The sequence below is a fragment of the Psammomys obesus genome, unplaced genomic scaffold (assembly GCF_907164565.1).
Source record: "Psammomys obesus unplaced genomic scaffold, mPsaObe1.curated_primary_1811, whole genome shotgun sequence".
NCBI lineage: Eukaryota > Metazoa > Chordata > Mammalia > Rodentia > Muridae > Psammomys > Psammomys obesus.
The window spans coordinates 6,555,661-6,579,330 of record NW_026592710.1 but is presented as its reverse complement, the minus strand read 5'-3'; the positions used below and the strand labels follow the sequence as shown (position 1 = coordinate 6,579,330).

Below are 23,670 nucleotides of genomic sequence, written 5' to 3'. Positions count from 1 at the left end.
ACACACACAGAGACATACACACCGATAGACATATACACAGACACACATAGACACACAGACACACATACACAAATACACACAGACACAGACACACACATATAGACACACACACAGAGACATATACATTGATACACACACACATAGACACTGACACACAGACACAGACAGACATATACACAGGCACACACACTCACAGATACATACAGAGACATACACACACACACACACACACACACACACACACGAGCACACAGTCCTTTCCCTGAGAGTCTCAGGTTAAAGCAGTGCTGAAGAGCCTCTGTCCTCCCAGAACACAGCGTGCCTGCCACTTCCTGCCCTACCCTCAGTGGCGAGTTCTCCAACATGCTTAGCTTTCAACAAAACAGCATAAATAATTCAAGCCGCCATAAAATGATACAGGGCACACAAGGACGGAAGATTTAGAGCCGCTTCTGAAGGCAGCAGCACCACGAGGCCTCTGCCGGCCCCGGTCCCAGGGGCTTTGGAGATGACGGGAGCAAGGCTTTGGCTCATGTCTCTTATGACGAAATACTCCAAAGAGTAGCTTAGAGCAGCAGATCCTGCGTTTGGTATTTGTGGGGCCTTGGGCTTTACCCCAATACGCAAAGCAAAAACAAATCAAATCAAAACAAAACCTAGTCCTTCTGTTTCTCGTGCTGATCTTAAGATCAGCCACCAGCACTCCTCCCCTTGAGAGATGGGTTTATATTCCCAGGCTCTGAAACTGAGAGCACCTACGACTGCAGCAGCACAGGCCGGGAGCAGAGGTGAGGAAGCCCTCAGGACAGCTGCAGCCCCGGATTCAGTCTGACCACAAACACGCAGCTTCCCTCAGTGAGCAGCTCCTGAACTCAGACAACTACGCCATGGTTTACGGCGATAAAACCACAGTTCCTGGTTTAACCCGCAACATGTAGGTGATCCGTTTAACAACAACACTAGGTTTTTTTCTGGGCAGGTGACCCTGGCCTGGGACTGACAGGCAGGCAAAGCCCGGTGAGCACTGAAGATTGTTTTGTTTGGGTTTGGGCATTTTGAGACAGGGTCTTGGGTAGCCCAAGATGACCTTGAATACGTGACCCTTCAGCATCTACCTCCTAATAGCTGAGCTTCCCGGCCGAAGCCCTCCAGTGCTTGGCCTCTGATGCGCATATTATTTATTTATTTTTACATTTTTGGGAGTGCCCCCCCCCCCCGTCGTCCAGGCTGGTCTCATCCTGAACTTGCCATGCAGCCAAGGATGAAGTCCCAACCCTCCCACACCCACCCACGAGGCGCTGAGACCGCAGGTGTTTGCCACACGTTCATCTAAGTCAGTGTAGATGGTCAGGGGCCACTGGTCTGCTTTCAGCGCGATGAGCCCCAGATTGTCTCCAGGCCAGACTTCTGCCGCAGACAGGTTCTAAAAGATTTCCACTTCCTGCATCAAGCCTGGACTCCTTCGCTCCACCCCACGCCTGCTCCTCTCAGTATCGCCATCACTGCGCGCGATGGTCTTCGAAGCCACGTGGGCACACCCTCCAATCCCTTCACAGGTCTCCACTACACAACCCAACCTATCCCAGAATCCAGCCGTCTTCCTGGGTCTGCTCCAATCGCTTTGTTCTGAGTCAGATGTAGTTGGCTCTCTCTCGGATTATTCTAAGAGCATCACAAATGCTCAGCTTATCCTCGTTTCCAATAACAGCTGCTGGGAGGGGAGGCTTGCAGTATAGCTCGGTTGGCAGAGTGCCAGCTTGGCGGACGAGCAGCTCAGGGTTTGACCCCCAGCACTGCAGAGCAGACGTGATGACGCAAGCTTGCGATTCTAACGCTTGACGGGTAGAGCAGGAGGATAAGACTTCAAGGTCATTCCCAGCTGCATAGTGAGTTCAAGGCCGACATGGACTTGCATGGGACCGTTTCAAACAAAACATCAAAAAAAAAAAAAAGTTACATGGGTGCCATTACCTATGGTTTCATCTCAGGGAAGGAAAAGCTTCATGTTAACACCATGTTGGCTACAAAAAAAAGTCAGAGGAGATGGAGAGGTAGCTCAGTGGCTAGGAATGCTTATAATGTTCCTTCCCAAGGATCCCGGTTCAACTCCCAGCACCCATGTCAGAGCTTGACAGCTGTGTGTGCTTCCGGGTCCGGGGTCCTCAGTGGGATCCCGGTGTCTGTGAGCACCCACATGCACGTGGGGACATAAACGCATATGGGCACACAATACGCACAAATAAGTAAACAAATACTGGAAAACAATCTGGGAGACCACTCCATCCAATAGTATTAAGAACCTGTGGGCTTATACTAAAAATCTCTGAGTACTTTTCATCAACCCCCAAGCCGGGCTCACTCAGCCTCCTCTACTCTGTAAAGCAAAAGATGTTTAACTTTTGAGCCATCTCTTAGTTCTGCTTAGGTTTTTACACAGGCAATGAGCAGCCAAGTGGTCAGCCTGGGCTACATAGGGAGTTCCAGGCCAGTTTGTGTTATAGGGTCAGACTCTGTCTCAAAACAAAAACAAAACCAACCAAACCAAAACAAAAAAAGAGACCATTAGGCCTAGGGCCGGCCTCCAAGCCAAAGCGCCTTCGGCAGTGCTGTGCTTCTCTCTGGGCGGCCTGAGCAGCTCTGAAGAGAAGGCATTCCGAGGATTCAGCCCTGTGTCAGGAAAGGGGATGACACCAGGCAAAGTCCTGGACTCCCGGCTCCGTCGGTGTGATTTCACACCTCCTAAGGCTGTTAAGGATTAAATGTCACCACTACACACGAGTGGTTTGCACGCTGAACATAGTCAAGAGATGCCAATCACTACCCATCAGTCCCAGACGAGTTCCACACCCCCGCTGGCTGAGATGGTGCTATGCTCACGTTTTTCAGTAAAAAACAAACAAACTGTAAGATGGAGATGGCTCAGCACGTGCTCCTCTTACAGAGACCCCTGGTGCAGTACCCAGTACCCAGACGGCAACTCGCAATCAACAGTTCCAGGCGATCCAGTGCCCTCTTCTGGCTTTCATGGGCACGCAGATGGTGCAGACATATACTTAAAGTAAAAACAAATATATCTTTTAAAAAGCTCAAGTCAGACCATGCTTAGGTCACTTTATAGAGGCCCAACCGGAACAGCTGGCATTTCACTGTTCAGTGTGCCAAGCACAAAGCAAACCAGAGAGGGGACTCAAGGTCTGAAAGGTATTCTCGGGGGCTGGAGAGATGGCTCAGAGGTTACGAACACTGGCTGTTCTTCCAAAGGCCCTGAGTTCAATTTCCAGCAAACACATGGTGGCTCACAGCCATCTATAGTGAGATCTGGCGCCCTCTTCTGGCGTGCAGGTGCACCTGCAGGAGCCAGGATGTCACTGTCGGATGTCAAGCACCTGCCTGGGACTAAGTGTCCCGAGTTGGACCATCAGCACTGCCTGGAAGACAGAAAGAGAAGGGGCCCCTGCCCAGAACCCATCCAATGGCGACTCCCAAAATGAGCATGATGTAATCGTCATCATCAAGGCCTTTCTCAAGGCCTTTCTTTTTGCTGATAGAATGCAAGTTCTCCTTTTTGGACAATTTTCCTTCTAATCCAGACCTATTTTTGAAATATTTTGGATTGTATCACTTATAATTATCAGATTGAAGGCAAACAATAAGTTTCCATAAAGTAGCTACCTTAAGAATAAAAATCCCAAACCACACCCCTAGAGGGAAGGAGACTGGCCGCGTCCTCGCCCCCACTCCTTCCTGAAAGAGCATTCTTGAAACCCTTCAGTTCCGAAGTCAACAGAAGGCAGCACCTATGAGATTGCTGGGATGGAGACAGCACCTCCTAGGGGTGGGGAGGAGATAAGCAATCCATAACTGTGGAACGAGCAAGCATCAGGGACGCTTCTAACTAATATAAATATAACTAACTGCACAGGCTTGTGGGTAATAAACCTTGTAAAAAGCAAACAGAACCATGTGAATGGTGAGATCATGAATAACTTTGTTTGTTTAACTAACTATGCTTATTATTAAGATACTGGGGATTAATCCCATCCCTCAGGAGGCAGAGGCAAGCAGATCTTTGTGAGTTCAAGGCTAGCCTGGTCTACAGAGCTAGTTCCAGGACAGCCAAAGCTACACAGAGAAATCCTCTTAAAACAACAACAAACCCTGGGGATTAACCCAGACCTTCATGCATGCCAGGCAGATGCTCTTAGCACTGAGCTACATCCTAGCCCAAAGTGTGTATTTGGGGCCGAGCTTGCAGGGCATGGTGAATCCAATGTGCCCAAGAAAAGTATATACTAAGGTAATGAATGACGTGGGCCCCAGAGACAGGATACCTGCCAGGGACTAATGGGCTAATGGGCAAGGCACCTAATCTCTCTGCAGCCTGTATCCTGACATACTGAAGACAGGGCCAGCCGAACCAACCAGATAAACAGTAGCACTGTCTCACTCAAGGCTGGTGCTGAATACAGAGGCTTTTGCATTGGCACCTAAGTGCTTCCGGTGGCTGCTGTTATTACTGCCTGTGCTGGCACAAACAATTTTGCAGACTGCAGTTCTGATGAAATGGATGGGACCTGTGGCTGGCCACAGAGATCTCTGAAGTTAAGAGACAAGTGGGGAGCAGAGTCCGACAACACCGACGGCCCTTCAAACTGGCAAACAGCAGAATGAGACCTAAGAGACCTCACCAAGACTGAAGAGGATGGGAAAGCTTCCTTTAAAGTGGGGCTGTTTCTTTACATATGTTTATTGTATGTTTCGGGGGACGTGCTCTGGCATGTGTGGAGGACAGGACAACTTGTAGGGGTCAGTGATCCCGGGGAGACCCAGGTCAAACTTAGGTCGCCAGGGTTGGCAGCAAGCACCTTTATTCCCCAAACCATCTCAATGGCTCTGAATGTTTTATTTTAAGAATTGCGGCTTCTAATTGGCTCCAGAAAGCATATTTCTCCCCATGCACTTGGCTCGTTTGCCCTCCCTCATTCCTTTCACTTCGTGTGTAAGTGCTTTGACTGCATGTATGTATGTGTAGCATGTGTGTGCCTGGTGCCCATGGGAGTTCAGGCAGTTGAGAGCTGTGGTTCACAGGAACTAAACAAGGGTCCCTCTGTGCCCCTATAAGGGCCAAACCATCTCTTTGGCCCTGTCTGTAATTTTTTTTTTTTCCTTTTTTTCTCTGCTTCGAAACAGGGTTTGTGTAGCCTTGGCTGTCCTGGACTCACTTTGTAGACCAGGCTGGCCTCTAACTCAGAGATCCACCTGCCTTTTCCTGGGGAGTTCTGGGATTAATGGTGTTCACCCCCAGGCCCAGCCTGTCCCACCCTTTCCTTTCCACAAAAAGACGACGCACAGAAGACTCCTTCCGGATGGGCATCACCGTTTATTGTAGTTTGTTTTGGGAACTGAACAGAGCATATCGTCTGTGGAGAAGAGGAGAAAGGAAGAGAGAAAAGAAAGTATGTCTCCGAAGATTTCTTTAAAACACTTTATGGTTTCAAATCCTTTTTCACCCCAAAGGAAATTCAAGAATTCAAGTATGTTGTGTAGGGAGCGGTAATACCACGGGCTTCTGCTTGCAGTGGCATTTGTCCGGGCGTGGAAACAAGCAGGCAGATTTCCACATTTCTTGCACCCTTTTTTTTTTTTTGCTTTGGTAAGGCCAAACCCCAAAAGGACACAGCATACAAATGAACTCAGACTGAGGAATGTATCTATCCTCAGACAATAATGGTATAGATTTGAAATTGTCACATAGGATTAAAAAAACAACAAAAAACAAAATACAACCCTCACCTCCCCCAAAGCCCACAAGTCACTTGAGTCCTGATCCACTTCAGCCGTTCTGCTGCTGCACCTGTTCCTCAGAATCTTAGCTGAGGGTTGGTGGAAGGACCAGGCCAACAGGGTTCTCTTCATTTTTTTTTTATAATAAAAAAATTGAAAAGGGCTATTTCAAAAGAAAAAAAAACTGAAATTCAAATTCTGAAAATATCTTGCCTTTTTTATTAATCATGTCATCTAACACCAATTAAAAAAACAAGTATGTGAATATGATATAAAAATACGATCCCAAGATTAACACTTTGTCGCAGGCACAGTTATCTCACAGAATACATGTTTGGAGGGCCGGGAAAGGAGTCTGGTTTTGTTTCTCTTTAAAAAACCCACAGCAGTGCAAGTAGGGTGAGGAAGGGGGAGATTCTTTAGCAGCAAAATGTCCGAGTTCTCTAGTCACATCGAAAAAAACAAAACAAAACAAAACGAAAGCTCAGGGGATGCTGCCCACACCCACTCGCCATCACTAACGACCTCCGTTGCCACAGCCCCGGAGGTGACAGGCAGAGGACGTACTTTACTACACAGCAGCCGTGAGACTCGTCCCTCAGGCGTTTGACTGTTTGTCACTTAAATATATGTACAGGAATCGGGCTCCTCTTCTCATCATGTCCCTCAGATCTCTGTTTGGTCACTTGGGGTGGGCGTTCATTCTGGCCACAGCGGGTTGCAGGTTGGAGCAGCACTCCGAGGTGGGTGCTGCTGCGGCCTGGCTGGCTGGCGTGGCGGCTTCCAGCAGAGAAGGGCGACGGGATGCTTAGTGGTCACTGCTCTGCTTCCCTCTCATCCATGCTTGGATCTGCTCCTTCAGCTCTGGCACTGAGGGAGAAAAGACAGGGGGATTAATGGAGCAGATGGAAAGGCTCTCCCGCTCTCCACTTGGAGTTCTAAGTGGAAAGAGAAAGCTATTCATTCCCTCTGCATGTGAGAACTGTGGAAGAAACAGCCACAGACAGGAGACATTTACAGCAAAAGGGGAACTGAGTGCTGTGTCTGCTCCATAAACAAAGTGTAAACTGTGTACTTTCTCGATCCAATGTCCCCTTTTTGGTGGTGCTGCCGGGGACTGAACCTGGGGACATACACATGCTAGGCAAGTGTTCTGTGGGTACAGGCCTGGCCAACTTTTCTCTTTGTTTATTTGAAATAGTCTCTCAACTAAGTTGTCTAGGCTGGCCAGGAACAGGCTAGCCTTCTGCCTCGTCCTCCCAAGTAGCTGGGATTCCAGCCTCAAGGCTCCAGTCAGGCCCTCCCTCTCCCTCATGGTCCGGCCGTAGCACTGGCACTGGCATCAGCGCTGCAAGGCAGGCTGAGCCTCCTACCTGGTTCCAGCATGCTCTCAGTCAGTGTTTGGCGGTTGAAGGGGTCGGTGGGGGAGTTCAGCAGATGCCGCAGGATGATAGAGCGGTCCATGATGGTGCCAGAGGGGAGTCTCACGGGGTCAATCATTAGGGTGTCCATCAGAGGGTCTGTGGAGACAAAGCAGAGCACACAAACTACGGTGAGGATGATCCTGAAGAAAAAAAGCACACTGTCCCACCAGTGAGAGATGCAGCCAGAGGGAGCACCGCAGAGCAGCCGTCAGGTCCTTGCATCGAGGGGGAGAGCAGCACTCCATGAAGGCACGTGTCTTGCCTCTGTCACTGCTGCTGGGAGGAGACAGGACCCTTTGCCTTAGACCTTGGAATCCTCCCTTCTAAAGGCAGAGCTGCCTTTAAAATCTTCATGGATATCTGAAGATTTTAAAAGGACGTTCTACCTTTTAACCACGGTATGAGGAAAATTTGTATACACAATTTTAAACAACTCTCAAGAAACAGCTACAGCACATCATCAAACAATCAAAACCACAGAGAGCGTCCTCTTGGCAGTTTCAATGAGAACGGCCCCACAGGCTCCTGTGTTTGAATGCCTGGATCCCAGTTAGCACAACTGTTTGGAGGGGGTTGGGAGGTGTGGCCTTGCTGGAGAAGGTGTGCCACTGGGAGTGGGCTTTGAGGTTTCAAAAGCCCTTGCCAGGCCTACTAGCACTTGGGCTGGCTGCCTGCCTGCATATCAGGATGCAAGCTCTCATCCCTATGCCTACATGCCCGTTGTCCTTTGAAACTGTAAGCAAGCTGCCAATTAAATGCTTTCTCTTGTCTTGGTCATGCTGTCACTTCAAAGCAATGGAACAGCGACTGAGCTGTTAATGCCACACACTTCAAATCACACCACAGACGTGAGCATGCGCACAGAAACTTGCCTCTAAACTCATCCGGGGCGTCGCTGTAGTCAATTTCAGCCCGTGCATTCTTGGCCACTATCTCCTCCACTTTCTCAGCAAGAAGCTTAAACTTCTCTATTGCAATGGTGGATTTGATTCCTGCTTTCCGCATCTTTGAAATGACTTCTTCAAATAGCTCCTTGCTGTAGGATCTCTGCAGATAAGGATAGGTCACGTGATATGAAAATATGCTTGAAAAGATAAAAAGCTTTAGAAAATGGGCAAGTGCAATCCACTTTACCTTCTGCTCCTAAAAATTGTACTTATACATTCTATATTCTAGTCTTCCCCTATACACTGTACCGTGTGCAAGGCTGCATGTCCTGGATATAGTCAGAAACAGAGAGAGAAAATAACACGTGTCAGCAGTCCAAGGTCTTCTATGGAGAAAGCTGCAGAACCCAGCAAAAACAGGAGTTTTTAGACTTGAGGAGCTAGCACGCATTTATTTTAACATTTGTCACTAAAAAGTGAAGGAAACTGAGTTTATTTCAGTCTTTGTGGGGCACTGTGCCCCAGGAGCACAAAAGACAAGGTAAATCCCAGTTTTCTCATATAATGAACAGACAAAAACCAAAACACATGCCCCTGCCTCACTACTGCTCATACTTAGGGGAGCTTGGCGAGTCACTGTTCTCCAGCTTATTTGAGCTGAGCATGATGGCCATCACATGTGTACTCCCTCCTAGTACTCAGGGACCAGAACAGGAGGATGAGAAGTAAGTTCAAGGCCAGCATAGGCTAATCGATGAGGCCATTCCACAACGGATCCCAGTAACAAACAAACCCAATCACCAAGAAAGCAGCCATGTACCAACACCAAACCCAAGCACTACTTAATTGGCAGATTTTCCACAGCAACAGACCACTCTAAAAAGTAGGTGACTGGGCCCAGGAGCATACTTCATTTACAACAGAGGTGGGCAAGGTGGGCACTGAGTCCAGACAAACATGGACATGCATTCAGGCCCCATCACCTCCCGGCTGTGCACTCTTAGGCAACTCCCCAGCCTGCTCAAGGCAGAGTCGTCCGGTGTGACTTGTACAGCGACCTAACTCTGAGGGACCTGGTGTATAAAAATCACTGACCGCACAAAGCACAAATGTATAGCATGTTTTACAGCGGCCACTTGCTGACTTAGGACAGGATAGGAAAAGAGGAGAATGGGTCCCCCTGGGGTCCTGGGACAACCCACAGTCTCTAATCACACTGGGAAACCACAGAACAGAGACCCAACAAAACAAGTCCTCCAACAAGTGACCAAATGTCCATTCATTTGGTCAAGCGATGATGCCGCCTTCAAATGCTCTTTCCCTCCCTGGTCTGTGAGAGCGCACACCTGAGACTCAGTGATGACCAAGGAAGTTGCTGGGTGCCAGGCAACTGGTGTCATTTTCCCTAGACGGCCCTCCCTAGCCCCCAGTGAAAGAGCAATGGGCCGGCTAGACTGACTTGCGGGGCTTCTGCTTTATTGGGGGCCGGCTGTCCTGTGCCTACTCCTCATCTTATGACTCAGTGGGACCCACACTGACAACCACTATGGACTCATTTTATAGCTGCATTCCTTTCCAGGACTAGACTGAGTCAGTCTCTCTTCTCTCTTTCTTTTTAACGAGAGAGGATCTCGGTATGTGGCTCTGGATGTTGGAACTCTCTACGTAGACTAGGCTGGCACTGAATTAAAAAAAAAAGATCTACCCGCCCCCGCCTCTCAGGTGCTGCCTCCCCACCCCCACCCCATTTTCCTTTTGAGTTTTCCAGACAGGGTTTCTCTGTATAGTCCTGGCTGTCCTGGACTCTCGTAGAGCCAGCTAGCCTTGAACTCACAGAGTGCTGGGATCAAAGGTGTGCGCCACCATTTCTGGCCCAAGTGGTGCATTTTAAAACTTCCATTTCTAAATAACTAACTACACACGCTTGTCTTCTCTCTTCTCTGCACATCCACCCTTACCATCACTTAGCCTCTGCCTCCCTGAGTGCTAGGATTACAGGCATGGGCCACTGGCCCGGCTAGCCCTGCTTTATTTTAAAACAAAAGACAGTAGAAACTGTATCACAGAACTCTGTGATTATAAATGAATGGAAACAGGAGAAGTGTTCCGAAGGAGTGCAGTTAGTCAACATGAGCCCCTACCAGCTGAGCCCCTACCACGCAGATTTGTCCCAGATGTCAGGCATGGCGGCACACATCAATGTGTTCAAGAGGCAGAGCCTGAGATCAGGAGCTCAAGGCCAGCCTCGTCTACATGAGACTTGATTGCAAAAGACCTGGGAAGAAGATAAAAGGAGGAGCAGAGACCATGCTCGAAGGAGCCCTGTCTTTTTCTCTTTTTAAAGGCTTTTGGCTGGACTATGGACCTAGCCTAGGGCTTTGCACATCCGGGTGCTGCATTCCAGGGTCAATTTTATTTTCAGAGAGGGTCTCAGTAAGTCCAGGTTAGCCTTGAACTTGTGACCATCCTGTTTCAAGCCTCCGTAGTATCTTGGCTACTGGCCTGTGCTGTCAGGACAGGAGAGGGTGTGGAGAACAGTGTGGCCTGCACTGGTGGCTGTGGAACAACACAGGCTGGTGTGATCCCGAGGCCCTTGGGGGACGGAGGGGAGGAGGCTTTGGCTGGAAGGCCACATGTTCCCGGCCGCTCTCGAGCAGGGCGTTCGGGAAGACCCTGAGAAATACAAACAGTGCTTGGACACCGAATGTATTTGGGGTTTGAGGGATTAAGGGGCCAGCTCTGCTCTTTCCTCCCAAGGAAGCAGCAGCCCACTTCCTCCTGGTCCAGATGTGCGCCTTTGCTTCATGCCACTGCATTAGCAACGTCTGAAACCAAAACTTAAAAAGCCGTGCTTTCCATGCCTCTAAAGGCCGGGAAAACTCAGGAGGGAGAGAATGTTCACAGGCTCTGCCATGAATGCGCAGACCACAGACACGAACTGTACGGCTCCCGATGACCACAGACACGAACTGTACGGCTCCCGATGATTCCCGTCTCCTGTGAAAGGCCCCACTCGGCACTCACCTGGTCATCAGCGATGGCTTTAGCAAAGCGGGCACAGTCCAGCTGTAGGTAAATATCGGTCAGCTGGTCCAACAGCTTCTTTGGCTCAAAACCATACTTCTCTGGGTTTTCAACTTTTAGGTCCCGGCACTTGGGTCCACACAGCTGCTGTAGGTTAAAGTTCAGCATGGCTGCCAACCGGGGACCAAGTTCCTAGGAAACCAAGATAACAGCGGAGTTCAAGCTGCTGGGAAAGTCGAGGACCAGAAACTCCCACCTCAGTGAGAATAGGAATCAGCTTAATCTTCAAAGAATCCCTTAAACAAGCTGAGAAGCATAAGCTAAAGAAAGCTAGCATTGTAATCAAACACTTTTTTCAGCATTTATCTGAAAACCCTTATAATGAATGGTACAACTGCAGATGGTTGAATGCCCATAAAAATACACACTTTTAATTATAAGCATCAATCCAAATTCACCGAGAAACAGGTGAAGGAGAGCATTTGCCACCCTGCCAGTCTCAGTTATGAAGCACCAGTTCATGCACTTCCCCATAAACTCCAAAAGGCCCTTCAGCCGGGTATATGCCATTCGTATTTACTTACTTCTGAAGAGTAACACAAAAAGAAGGTGGCCTTTGTCGACGCTTTTCAATCTAGTCAGCATGATGAATCAAACAGCCAGAAAAGGGCAAAATAAATTTCAAGGGCCCGCAGGACAATAGCATAGCTACAGCTGGGCAGACAAGGCATCTGAACTCAAGAGAAGAGCTGATGCAGATTAAATAACGGCCACAAAAGAGATTCTTTAAATAATAATAATGGGGTTCTCATGAAATGACAGGGTTTGCACAAATCTGATAGACATAGCACCTCAGAGCTTCCTGTTACAGAAAGCACAGGTGTAGTCCAGTGTGGAGACGCTTGGGGCTGCAGAATTGATAGGAGTTGCTGGGTGTCTACAAGGGAGTGTTTAAGCCAGCCAGTAAAGAGGGTGGAAATGGAGGCTGGAGAGATGGCTCAGCTCTTAAGAATACTTGCTTCTCTTCCAGAGGACACAAGTTCAGTTCCCAGCACATCAGAGAGCCCCTTACTACGGGTAACTCCAGCTCCAAGGAATCTGAGGCCCTCCTCTAACCTCAAGAGGCACTGGCTAACACATGGCACATGCTGTTTCCAACAAGCAAACAAACAAACAAATAAATAAAATACACACATAATATACACATAAATAAAAGGAAATCTTACACAAATAAACAACAACAAAAAGAGTTGGAAAAACAAGCACCATTGTAGCCAATTCTAGCAAATTCTTTTGTAAATAAAGCTTTATCTGAATGTGGTCATTCTTTGGTAAATAAAGTTTTACTGGAAAATAGCCAGACTTCCTTATGCTCAGGCTGTAGCATGAGCACAGCTGAAAAGTTGCTGAGACACGCGGTCTACATCTTTAAACTACTTACTCTCTAGCCTTTGTAGGAAATGCTAGTAAATCCCTTTTACACATCGTTAAGGGAAACAGGTACTTGAATGGTGAGCTGTTTTCTCCCCTGCTACTGTGCTGACAGCTGCTTATCAAGAGACAGGAAAAGGCCCAGGCCTCGAGCTGCGGACAGGCCACTGTGTGACAGTGCCTCTGCTGGAGACAGTGGACTGCATCACGTGATGGAACAAGAGGAAATATGGAGAGCTGGAGTGAACATGCTGTGAAGTTGCGCCCCACTCCACAGGAAGCTCTGCATGTGCCAACAGAGGCGGCCAGACCTTGGCTCCCTTCCTCACCTTCCCCTGCACCCTTGCTCTGCCGAAGCACGGGGCGTCTCAACGCCTTATCGGCTGCTCAGTTTCAACCTCAGAACAGTACCGGAGCTTAGCAATCAGGTGGAATATTGAGACTGCCGTTCATCTACTGTGAGCCCCAGCCACGGCTCTCACGAGCCTTTGGCTTCCTCCATGTTGTTACAAAGCTACTTTAAAAGCAGAAAGATCATTTATCAATTATTCTACTTAATGTCTTCCAAATCATAATTTGTCACCTTGTATTTTCCGATATATAAAATACAGAAATCAGTAACAATGAAATCGTGTCACAAATCTATAATCCAAATGTGCTGTGCGAACAGAAAGAAGAAAGCCATCTTGAATTAAGCCTTCTAGAGTGTACATCAAGGGGCTTCATTTCGGTCCGGTGGAGTGCCATGTGCTGTATCACCTGATATAACCGGGGCCACCCGGAACCCTGCTCACTGGCTGCGGTGTGGAAAGGAACACTAGTGCTGAGCTGTAAGCGCGGGGCGTGGCAGCCCACAGGACACACAAGCACTCCAGTTTCTACTCACTGGCCTGAGGAACGGCTTCTGGACTTGCTTGGTGAGGAGATGGAACATGTCCACGGTTTCGGTTGCCAGGGCAAGATAGGAACGTGAAACCCTCTCGTCCTGAGCAAGCTGAGACTGCCGGGCCTGCTGCTGATCCTAGGAGACATCACGGTTGCCAAAGACATCTCAGTACCAGCCATCTACTCAGAACTTCGCAAGTGCAAAGGAGTGACACGTCAGTGTACCACTGCGGAGGCCAGTGTGCTCTGCCACAGAGGCAGTGGGCCCACCAGATCTGTCCAGACAGCCCATGTGGTCTGCTGGCCGACACCCAGCACCTGGTGCATGCTGAGCGCAGGCTACCCCCCTGACCTACACCCCTGGCCCTGGTCCACTGACCTCTCATGAGCGCCAGTTTCCTCAGCCACATCTGGTTGCAGGGAGGATGATGTAGACCAGTCCGTTCTCAACCTTCCTAATGCTGTGACCCTTTCGAACAGTTCCTCATGTGTGACCCCAGGCATAAAATTATTTTCAATTCTACTCCATAACTAATTGTGCTACTGTTGTGAACCACAATGTAAAGAGTTTTGGAGATAGAGGTGTGTCAAAAGGTTGTGCCGCACAGGTTGAGACCCGCTGAATTAGACTATCAGAACACCTGATGTACATACTGGAACTACAGGGCGGGTTCATTCCCCTTAAAAACGACTTTCACTTTAGTCATCAGCATTTTAAAAATAATATGAGACTAGGGCTGGAGAGATGGCTCAGTGGTTAAGAGCACCTGCTGCTCTTGCAGAGGATGCCAGTTTAAATTTCCACTCACTCGGTGCCTCACACCCACCCGTTAACTGTTGCTCCACGGGAGCTGAGGCCCTCTTCTGGCCTCCACAGGCGCCAAGCGTGCGTGTGAGCACACTTTCACACACAGGCTTTCGAACTGTGACTCTGCACCATCAGGCTGCCATTCCATACAAGCATCAGTACATTTGCCGGCGGTACCATCCTTCTCCCTCAGTTCTGCCACAGACGGGGAATGAGGTAATGAACAGTTTGACTCATGGGGAAAACAGGTAGAATCGAAGGCTCTGCACCCTCTCATCAGCTGAGGCAGGTTTCCTATGACACAGGCGACCACCAACAAGCTACACAGGCTTTAAGCTCTGATCCTATGCTTCCGCCACTCTAGAGGAAGGGTTATAGGTGTGTACCATACACTCAGCCTAGCACTCATGTGTGTGCGCACCTTCATGCATGTAGGAATGCACGTCAAGGTCAGAGGACAAACTCAGATCTTGTTCTCAGCTAACGCCTCCCTCCCACCTTTAATAGTTTCTCTCACTGGCCTAGAACTTGCCAAGTAGACAAGGCTAACAGGCCAGCAAGCCTGAAAGATTTCCATGTTTCCTCCTCAGCAGTGGGTTACAACTGTGTGCCACCACGCCCGGCGTCAGTGCCCTCTGCGCTTGGGAGGGGCAAACAGCTGGAATGGCTGCCATAGCCCAGTGAGTACCCTCCTGGCTGGTGCTACAGCCTGTGCCTGGTAGAGACTCCGAAGTGCGGCTGGGGAACTGCCCACTTGGCCAGGGTTAAGAATGAGCCTATTGAGAGAAAGGCACTGGGAAGAGCCAGTCCTCAATGGCCTCAGTGTTAGTCCGTCATTTGCACACGTTATGTAGACCGAGTCTGAGGCAAGATGGAGGACAGACAGACAGACAGGGAATATTAAGGGAACACGGAAAGAAAAAAATTATTCTGAACTGGCCAGAGGCCTGAAACTTTAATATAACTGATTAACCTGAATTTCCTATAGAGATTAGTGCTGCAGACAAAAAGACATCCCAAAGATGCTAGAACAAGCTACTGTTGCTCAGGGCCAGAATGTGGGTGGCCTTGAGTTTAACTGTGTTCACATCCTCTCTCATCCTGAAATCTAAGCAAGGAACCTCACAAAACTACCTCATAATTACATTTCCACCAAAAAAAAAAAAAAAAAAAAAAAAAAAAATTCTTTAAAGATGAGAAGCAAACCAGTTCTCATATGTATATGTACATTTATCTTATGTGCATGAGTGTTTTTCCCTGCATGTATGTCAGTACACCATGTACATGCCTGGTACCCAACGAGGCCAGAAGAGAAGTCAGATCCCCTGGAACTGGAGTTACAGGAAGTTGTAAGCTGTCATGTGGGTGCTGGGAATAGAACCTGAGTCCCCTCTCTAGCCATTTATTCTCCATTTTAAAAGCATCTAAGGTTAAAGGCTAGGCTCGTAACCAAAAATTTAAAAACATCTAGGAGAGCGCCTAGGAGAGCTTAAATCTAAAGCATGTGTAACCACCTCACGAACTTTGCTTCCCGAATGGTGGTCTTGAATTCCTCCCTGCAAAGTAGCCAAGGACCTGGCTCCCCCTGCCCCTAGCAAAATCTGGAGTGGCCGGGCTATGCGGAGTTCTACCTCCACTTCTACTGGTGTGTCCTGAGGCTTCGGACTGAAGTGCAGCAATAACCCAGAGAGGCTCCTGACTCGGTTGGCATTTAGGGAGACTTGCTTAGTAAGCCAACACAGCCCTCCAACAGACAGACACACAGAAAGGCTACAGCGATGGCAAGGAACTGGGGAGGCTCTGGGGAGAGAATTATCGACAAGAGTGATGCCCGGGTCAACAAAGCCCAGTAGGGTTTACAGTCCGAAAGAGCACGCAGGAAGAGGGAACAGCAAGTGCCATGAAGACGTGTGAGATGCCAGTGTGGGCGCAGATCGAGTGGAGGGAAGGGTGTCGGGAGATAAGGACAGAAAGTGTCCAAGCCCCATAGGACACACTGAGCTGAGTGAGAAGGGGCATCTCTTCACTGTGTGTGCTGGCAAGGGTGAGGCCGGGAGACCAAGAGTATGCTGCTGCAGTACTGCAGGGGGCACAGAATGGTGATCTGGGAGTAGCAGAAAGAGGCCACACAGCCCTGTTGACCACCCTGCCTCCACACCCTGACTACTGCAATTACAGGGTACACACCACATCTCATTTGTAGGGTACTAGGGACTGAAGCCGGAGCATGCTGGGCAAGCACTCCACCACTGAACTACAGCTTTAGCTCATGGAGATAAAAGACAGCCTCTAGATGGGGGAGGGGCACAGGATGATCAAGGGCAACGCAGAAACCTGGTAGGACGAAGCTGCCATTTATTATGGTCACTGATTGTGACTCAGAGAGGAGACTTAAGGGACACAAGGATCATCAGCTGTACTGGGACAGCCGGCAGGCAAAGCAAGCCCACAGCGCTCGGCAGTCTGCAGACTGGAGTGCACTAAGCAGCGAGCTATGTTTTGCAGTCTTTAAAATACGGATATTTAAAGCCCTGGAAAAGATGACATCACCTGGCAGTGATTTCAAGAAGAGGCATCGGGGAATGTGCGGGAGTGTGCGGGAGTGTATCTAGCTGTGTGAGGAATTGGGCTGGGGGTGGAGGGGTGGGAACAATAGAGGTGAGACAATGCTGACAGGAAGGACACACATCACTGGTGCTAAATGAACAGCGGCAGACAGTTTCCTGCAGAGATAATGCTTCAGCATCCTGCTACTGCCCCACTGAGAGCCACCCAGGGGCAGAGGTGGGGAAAGCCTAGAAGCAGAGGACTGAGCCCTAGAGCTACCATTGCTTGGAGGCTGGGGGATAAGGAAGTGAAAAGTAGCCAACAACCTCAGGGTCAAGGGTCAAGAGTCAAGGGTCAAGGAAAAGTTGTTCATGAACACTTTAAAGAAGATTTGTTCCTTAAAAAAATTCATTAAGAAAAGAATCAATAGTATCTGTCTCAAGTAAATGCCCTGACTGTGACAAGAAGAATGGGCTTCAGGCCCAGAGCCCAACTTCTAAGAGACTGGATGGTCTAAACAACATGGGAGGGCTTCCAAGGCTGCTGAGGCAGAGGCAGAATGAGGTGAGGCTGTGTTGTTTGGGCAGAATGGGGAGTATTCTACTTCAGACTACTGAAACAAAAACTCTGCAAGCTGTCTGTCCGGTTGATGAGCTATGTACCTTCAGGCCATCACCTCTCCTTAAGGTGTCTCTGCAGGTCAGGGCATTCTCTCTCAAGTATGGCTGAGGAAACATTTCAGGAACAGGCGCCACTTCCGAGACCCAGCACACCTTGGACAAAAGAGCTGAGGCTCCATTGGCTTGACCTGGACATGCATGTTCCTTCTTGTGGTTTAAATCTGCAGGCTGACTGAGGGTAGGGTGACAAGAAGCCCCTACAGCCACACTAGGGAGGGGCAAGGCAGCAAGCCTGCGCCGACTCTACCCCATAGAGATGGAAGCAAAACAAATGAAGAGTGTTTAGAAACAAACCTGGGGTCATGTGTAGGATAGGCAGAGTGGGAAATACAAACTCAGTAGAAAACTGCATTATTTCAACAGCAACAGAGGCAAGGGCTGTGGGGACAGGGGGAGCCAGGCATTCATGGACCTCCAGGCAGAAGCCAGTGGAAGGAACAAGATGTGAAATTCTCATCGAGGCAGCGGGAACACTCGTGATGAAAACCTTCCCTAAGCTGGGCTATGGTGGCACACACCTCTAATACCAGCAACCAGGGGGTAGAAGCAAGTGGATCTCTTCGAGTTCCAGCACAAAAAGTGTCACCAAGGGATGACACTCTGCCTTTAAAAAAACGTTTCCTTAAAAGTTCGGTATCCTACCATCAGGATGCTTTTCAGCACTGCCTGACCGTGAGCTCAGCACCCACCCCGCAGGGGAGAACCCTGTGGAAAGATGCTCTGATTCTGACCTATCGCCACTATGGCCTTCCCAGGAGTTGTCAGAGCCTACTAGGTGACAAGGAACCATCTGGATGGCTTTCATCATGTCAGGAGAGGACGGTGTACTGTCACTATTAAAGCATGGATTTCTTACGGAACCTGGCAACTAGGCCTTTTTTCTAATCACAACCAAATGGGAAAACCAAGATCAACAGGAAGGAAAAAGCCCTGACAGGACCCTAGGCGACTCTCAGATGTCTACAGAGGCCGTGTAAGCAAACCCAGTTCCTGCCCAGCAGACAGAAGCCTGGGGAGTCATTTCCTGGCTACCACACAAGTCATAGGCACAATATATACAATTAAACAGTCCTCTAAAGAGTCCTTTAAATTTAAAGGCAGAGAAAGTGTCTGCAACGCCTTGGGAAAGGTTTCTCATTTCGTCAATTTAAGACATCATTTTACAACTATTTCGGTGATAGTTTTAGAATCCAGGAGCTCCTCCCATGGTAAGCTTGTATTTTACCTCCACCCTTGAATATTTTGTGTATGCGTGTGTGTGTGTGTGTGTGTACATACACACACGTATATGTATGTTTTTTTTAATCTATATTAATGTCTGTGTGCCTGAGTATTGTGTGTGTGCAGGAGTCACACAAACCGTCAGAAGACATGCAGTAGTGAGCTGCCTGATGTGGGTGCTAGGAACTGAACCTGGGTCTTTGGGAACAGAGTTAAGCATTCTTAACTGATGAGGCATCTCTCCAGTTCTCAACACCAGACTGCTTTTGATGATGAGAATCTGGCTTTGAGGGGAGGCCTGACAGGTAGTCTTAGTATAATGAGGAACATTCTTAGCTAAAACTCAAGCAGAGAGTAAATTCCCCCCCCACCCCCAGGGCTTGGGGGTACCACTGGGGACCTTAAGCATGTTAGGCAAACACTCTTATCACTGAGCCATACTCTCTGCCCCAATTCTTAGCTTCAGATAAAAACCTTTAAGAAGTTGTCTCCAATCCCAAACCTGAAATGTTACTTTATGGAAGCCTACATGTGGAAAAGCCCCGCAGGAAGGCAGACCTAGTGTCTCCAGGAAGCCTGCAGGGAAGGCCAGAGCCACTGCCCAGGCAGCCTCTGCAAAGCTGTGCAAGCACCAAGGCTGTGCTCACCCGAGGCAACTGGTCCCACTGCTCTTTGTTCTTCATCTCTTCTTGCACTTCATGGATCCGCTTCAATGACTCCAGACTTTCATCCAGTAAAAAGGTCGTGTCATTTATCAGCATATTGATATAGCGAACGAACTGCTTTCCAGAACTGAAAGGGCAACAAGACAGGGTGTGGTAAACATCTGGCAGGTCACGGAGAATGTGGGCCGGCCCCCAAGTACCAACCAGACTACTTGTGAGATGGCAAATCTTGGCACAAATGACACACAGTGGAGTTTAAGGAACACCAAATCAACTTTCTCCTTAGATTCTGTAATTCTCTTTTTGGTTGTTGTGAGAAAGGTCTTCACAGGTCAAGCTGATCTCTGTGACTACTTTCCTGCCTCAGCCTCACAGACCAGGATATCACACAGGAACCACCAAGTTCCAGCCCTGCTATTCTTTCAATTCACTTGGATAAGCTCATTCTGGTGACATGCTGGACCAACCCTGTATGGCTGAGCCAATCAGTCTGAGCCAATTGGTAAATATTCCAGAATTTTCTGAGCTGACTTCCATAGCAGTTTATATTTGGCAATGAGTTACTTAGTTACATCGTGGAAAAGAAGCGAATGCTGACACTCCTCCCGCTGGAGCGGTCCACAGCACAGCCGGGCTTGCTTGCTCAGTGTTTCTAAGTAGGGGAAACACTCTTCCAGGCTGGGAGGGATCAGCAACAAGAATTACCCAAACTCAGAAGACAAGAGATTACTGATAATGTTATTACTTATCACAAACAGACACCGAAGAAAATTTAGTGCTGTAATATCAATAAAGAGAGCCAGGAACTCATTCCATAGACCCCAAGCTCGGGGTCTGAGGACCCTGCCATCAGTGCAGAATGAGGGGACTTACTAGCGATGTGTTAAGTTCTAAAACTGACAATTCATGGCAAAGAGAAGGCCCACAAATGACCCGCCATTACTTTCTACTTAACGGCAGGAAGGCCATGCTGGGGATGAGAGGGTCCTGTGAAGAGGAACAGATGGCTTCAGTCTCAGGACTGTGGGGATACCAGGACATCCATTCCCAAAAAGCACCGTGGACAGATACAGCTTATGCTGAGGGTCTGTCTGGAAACTTACTGACCATGAGAGCAGTTTAATTGACTTTACTTTTCAAGAGCGAGCCCCTAAGAGGTCAAGGCGCTGGCAATGCCAACTAGAAACTCAGTGGACAGCCAGACTCGATCTGACACAGGAGTGGGACACGCCGTCTTCTGAAGGATACGCAAGGTTTAATGTTTACACCCATCTTTTTTTCTTTTACGTACGTGAAAATAACTTAGAGGAATCACGACTGACCAGGCTTATACAATTTCAAGGTGACGTATGGAGAGTTATTAACACGGCCTGGCACATAAGCACACCAAGAGAACGTTAAGTAGCAACCACACCTAAGTGCTTCTAAGTCTCATGTTTCCTTAACATTTCTGAGTCAAATGGATAACTCCATTTAACAACATATAGTTCAGAGAAAACACAAAAAAATCACTTCACCTGTGCATTTTCCCACAACGTCCCCACATAAGCTACTCCCAGTCTGGACAATTGTAAAGTAAGCACACAATCACAGAGGTGGCCATGCCAAGCAGTACCTTCTGGCTACTTGCAGGAGGCTGAAGCCCAGACAACAGCCACGGGAACCTGCTGGGAAAGCCTTCAGCAGCAAGCTACCTGTGAGTGGCCAGAGAGCAAGCCGTGCCATCGGGGCCCAGTACTCACTTGAACTCCTCCATGAAGGTGCCGTGGTGAGCTATATTTTGCCAAAGGCTTTTAAAAATAGTGCTTATGTGATAGCGAATCGTGAACTTGTCATAGAACTCGCTGGTGGCTCCAGTATGCTCGACATCTAAGGAGGAAAAGACAAAGGCACTCAGACACAGGCCCTTTCTGACCTTCGAGGTGCAGGCACTAAGACACTGATAGGGCGGGCGGCAGAGCTGGGACAATGTAGCCTGTATCTCCTATGGAAGGCACAGGAGACATTCTGACTTCATTCTTCTTTTTAAAAAAGACTGGGCATCACTGTATAGCCATGGACCTCCCAGAAGTCACCTGCTTCTGCCTCCCGGAGCACAGCAATCAAGGTGAACCTCACCCTAATAAGCTGACTTTAAAGACCAAAGTTTCATGATCAACGCCTGCAAGAATATGCTAAAAAGCCAGCATTTTAAAGACTGACAGTGTCAATTCATCCACGGTAAAAGCTCATTTAATCATATCTCCCTCCCATTTTAAGCCATTAATTTAAGTAAATTCCATAGCAGTTCATATGTGCAACTCTGAGCAGAAAAAATAGGCTAAACTAAGGTACTTATTATATGCCTACTTCATTTATTTATTTTCGAGGCAGGGTTTCTCTGTGTAGCCTTGGCCGTCCTGGACTTGCTTTGTAGACCAGGCTGGCCTGGAACTCATAGAGATCCACCTGCCTCTGCGCTGAGATTCTAGGCGTGCATCAGTGTGCCCAGCTACATGGCTATTATTTTAAACTCTTTGTACCAGACACATTTTCAAGCGCATCTAAGGGTAGAGAAAGGCACAGTGACTGCCCACACACTTGTGGGTCGTGTGCTCCTCACTAGCATCCCTGTAATTCTAAGATGACTAAAACCCAAATGCAGTCTGCACATGGCTAAGAGGGTGAGGATGAAAAGCTCCAAATTCACTGCAGATTTCAAAAAGGAGAAAAAAAAATGTCAGGTAAAGGCAGTTATGACTTAACAAAGACATAAAGAGCTTTTTAGCATGGCTTATTGGCAGACATTTAAAACCACAAGAATGAATGGAGGTGAGGATTCAGGAAAACAGGCATACCGCACATGCTGGGGGAACAAACAGTGACACTCTCTGGGAAGACAATTCAGTAGCAGGTGTGGTAGTTCATGCTTGTAATCCCTGCACTGAGAGGCAGGACGAGCAGGAGTTCAAGGCCAGCCTCTGCTACACAGCAATCTGGAGGACAGCCTGGGTATCAGAGACAATGTCTCAAACACGCCTCTTGCTCAACAATTTTGCAAACTGTAGCACAAAAATCAGCTTTCAACTGGCCTATCAATTCTACTCAAGGAAACATCCGCGGGTATGCTCAAAGACTGATTTCCAAGCATGACCAACAAAACAGTTCATTTATTTTTATTTTTACAGTACTGGAAATTGAAACCAGGGCTTTGAAATGCTAGGCAACTGCTCCACCACACAGAAATACTGTTTTTGACTAGGAAAAAAATATTAGTAATCCGAGGGGCATAGGAGGAGAAGAGGGAAGAAAGGAGGGACAGAGGGATTGGGAGGAGATGAGGGAAGGGGCCACAGATGGGCTACAAAGTGAATAAACTGTAATAAATAATAAATTAAAAAGTAAGAAAATATTAATAATACAAATATCTAAGAAACAATATGGAAATGTATATTCTACCATTAGCTGAAAAGCACAGATTGTGCGAGCAGTGGTAGTGCAGACCTTTAATCCCAGCATCCCGCAGCACTCAGGGAAGCAGAGGCAGGTGGGTCTCTGAATGGGAGACCAGCCTGGTCTACAGAGTAAGTTCCAGGAGAGCCAGACATACACAAGATCACAGATTACAAAGACAAATGTATGGTTTGGGCGTAGTCACAGCTTTTTAAAAAGTGACTGAGGGCCAGCACGATGGTTCTGTAAGAAGTGCCATCAATCCTGAACACCTGAGTTCAACCCTCAGTACCCACACGCTGGAAGGACAGAAATGACACCTGCGATTTGTCCTCGGACCTCTGTTCATGCAACAAACACATAAAAATACAAAGGATAACAGATTTTGTTTTTGTTTTTTCAGACAGGGTTTCTCTGTGTGGCCTTGGCTGTCCTGGACTTGCTTTGTAGACCAGGCTGGCCTTAAACTCACAGATCCACCTGCCTCTGCCTCCCCGAAAGTAGGCATACAAGCATGTGTCACTGTATCCTGCTAAGACAATAGATTTGAAGTAACATATTAGACCAACTATGAGCACGCAGATGATCTGGAACTTTTAAATTGTCTGGTACTGTCTTTGGCAGCAATGTAGGTTGAATCCAGAACCTGGTACATGACACATAAGCTCTTTAACTATCACCCCAGACTTTCTTCTTCTTCTTCTTCTTCTTCTTCTTCTTCTTCTTCTTCTTCTTCTTCTTCTTCTTCTTCTTTTTTTAAGTAATTGTGAGCCACCATGTGGGTCAGGGAACCGACCCTGGGTCCTCTGTAAGAATAGCAAGTATTCTTAACTGCTGAGCGAGGTCTCCAGCCCCCCCCAGCCTTTCTTCATACTTTCTAGT

General features: G+C 48.2%; 1 protein-coding gene across 1 annotated transcript in view; it reads right to left on the bottom strand.

Annotated features, from left to right (window-relative positions):
* Positions 1-5,360: 5,360 nt before the first annotated feature.
* Positions 5,361-23,670, bottom strand: part of Ube4b (ubiquitination factor E4B) — a 102,386-nt gene continuing 84,076 nt past the window's right edge. The window contains exons 21-27 of the mRNA XM_055615109.1: positions 21,099-21,225; positions 19,339-19,483; positions 13,437-13,571; positions 11,120-11,311; positions 8,081-8,255; positions 7,158-7,304; positions 5,361-6,654 (exon numbers count right to left, since the gene is read on the bottom strand). Coding sequence (XP_055471084.1) covers positions 6,593-6,654; positions 7,158-7,304; positions 8,081-8,255; positions 11,120-11,311; positions 13,437-13,571; positions 19,339-19,483; positions 21,099-21,225 — 983 coding nt within the window. The 3' untranslated portion in view covers positions 5,361-6,592. The remainder of the gene's footprint in view (positions 6,655-7,157; positions 7,305-8,080; positions 8,256-11,119; positions 11,312-13,436; positions 13,572-19,338; positions 19,484-21,098; positions 21,226-23,670) is intronic.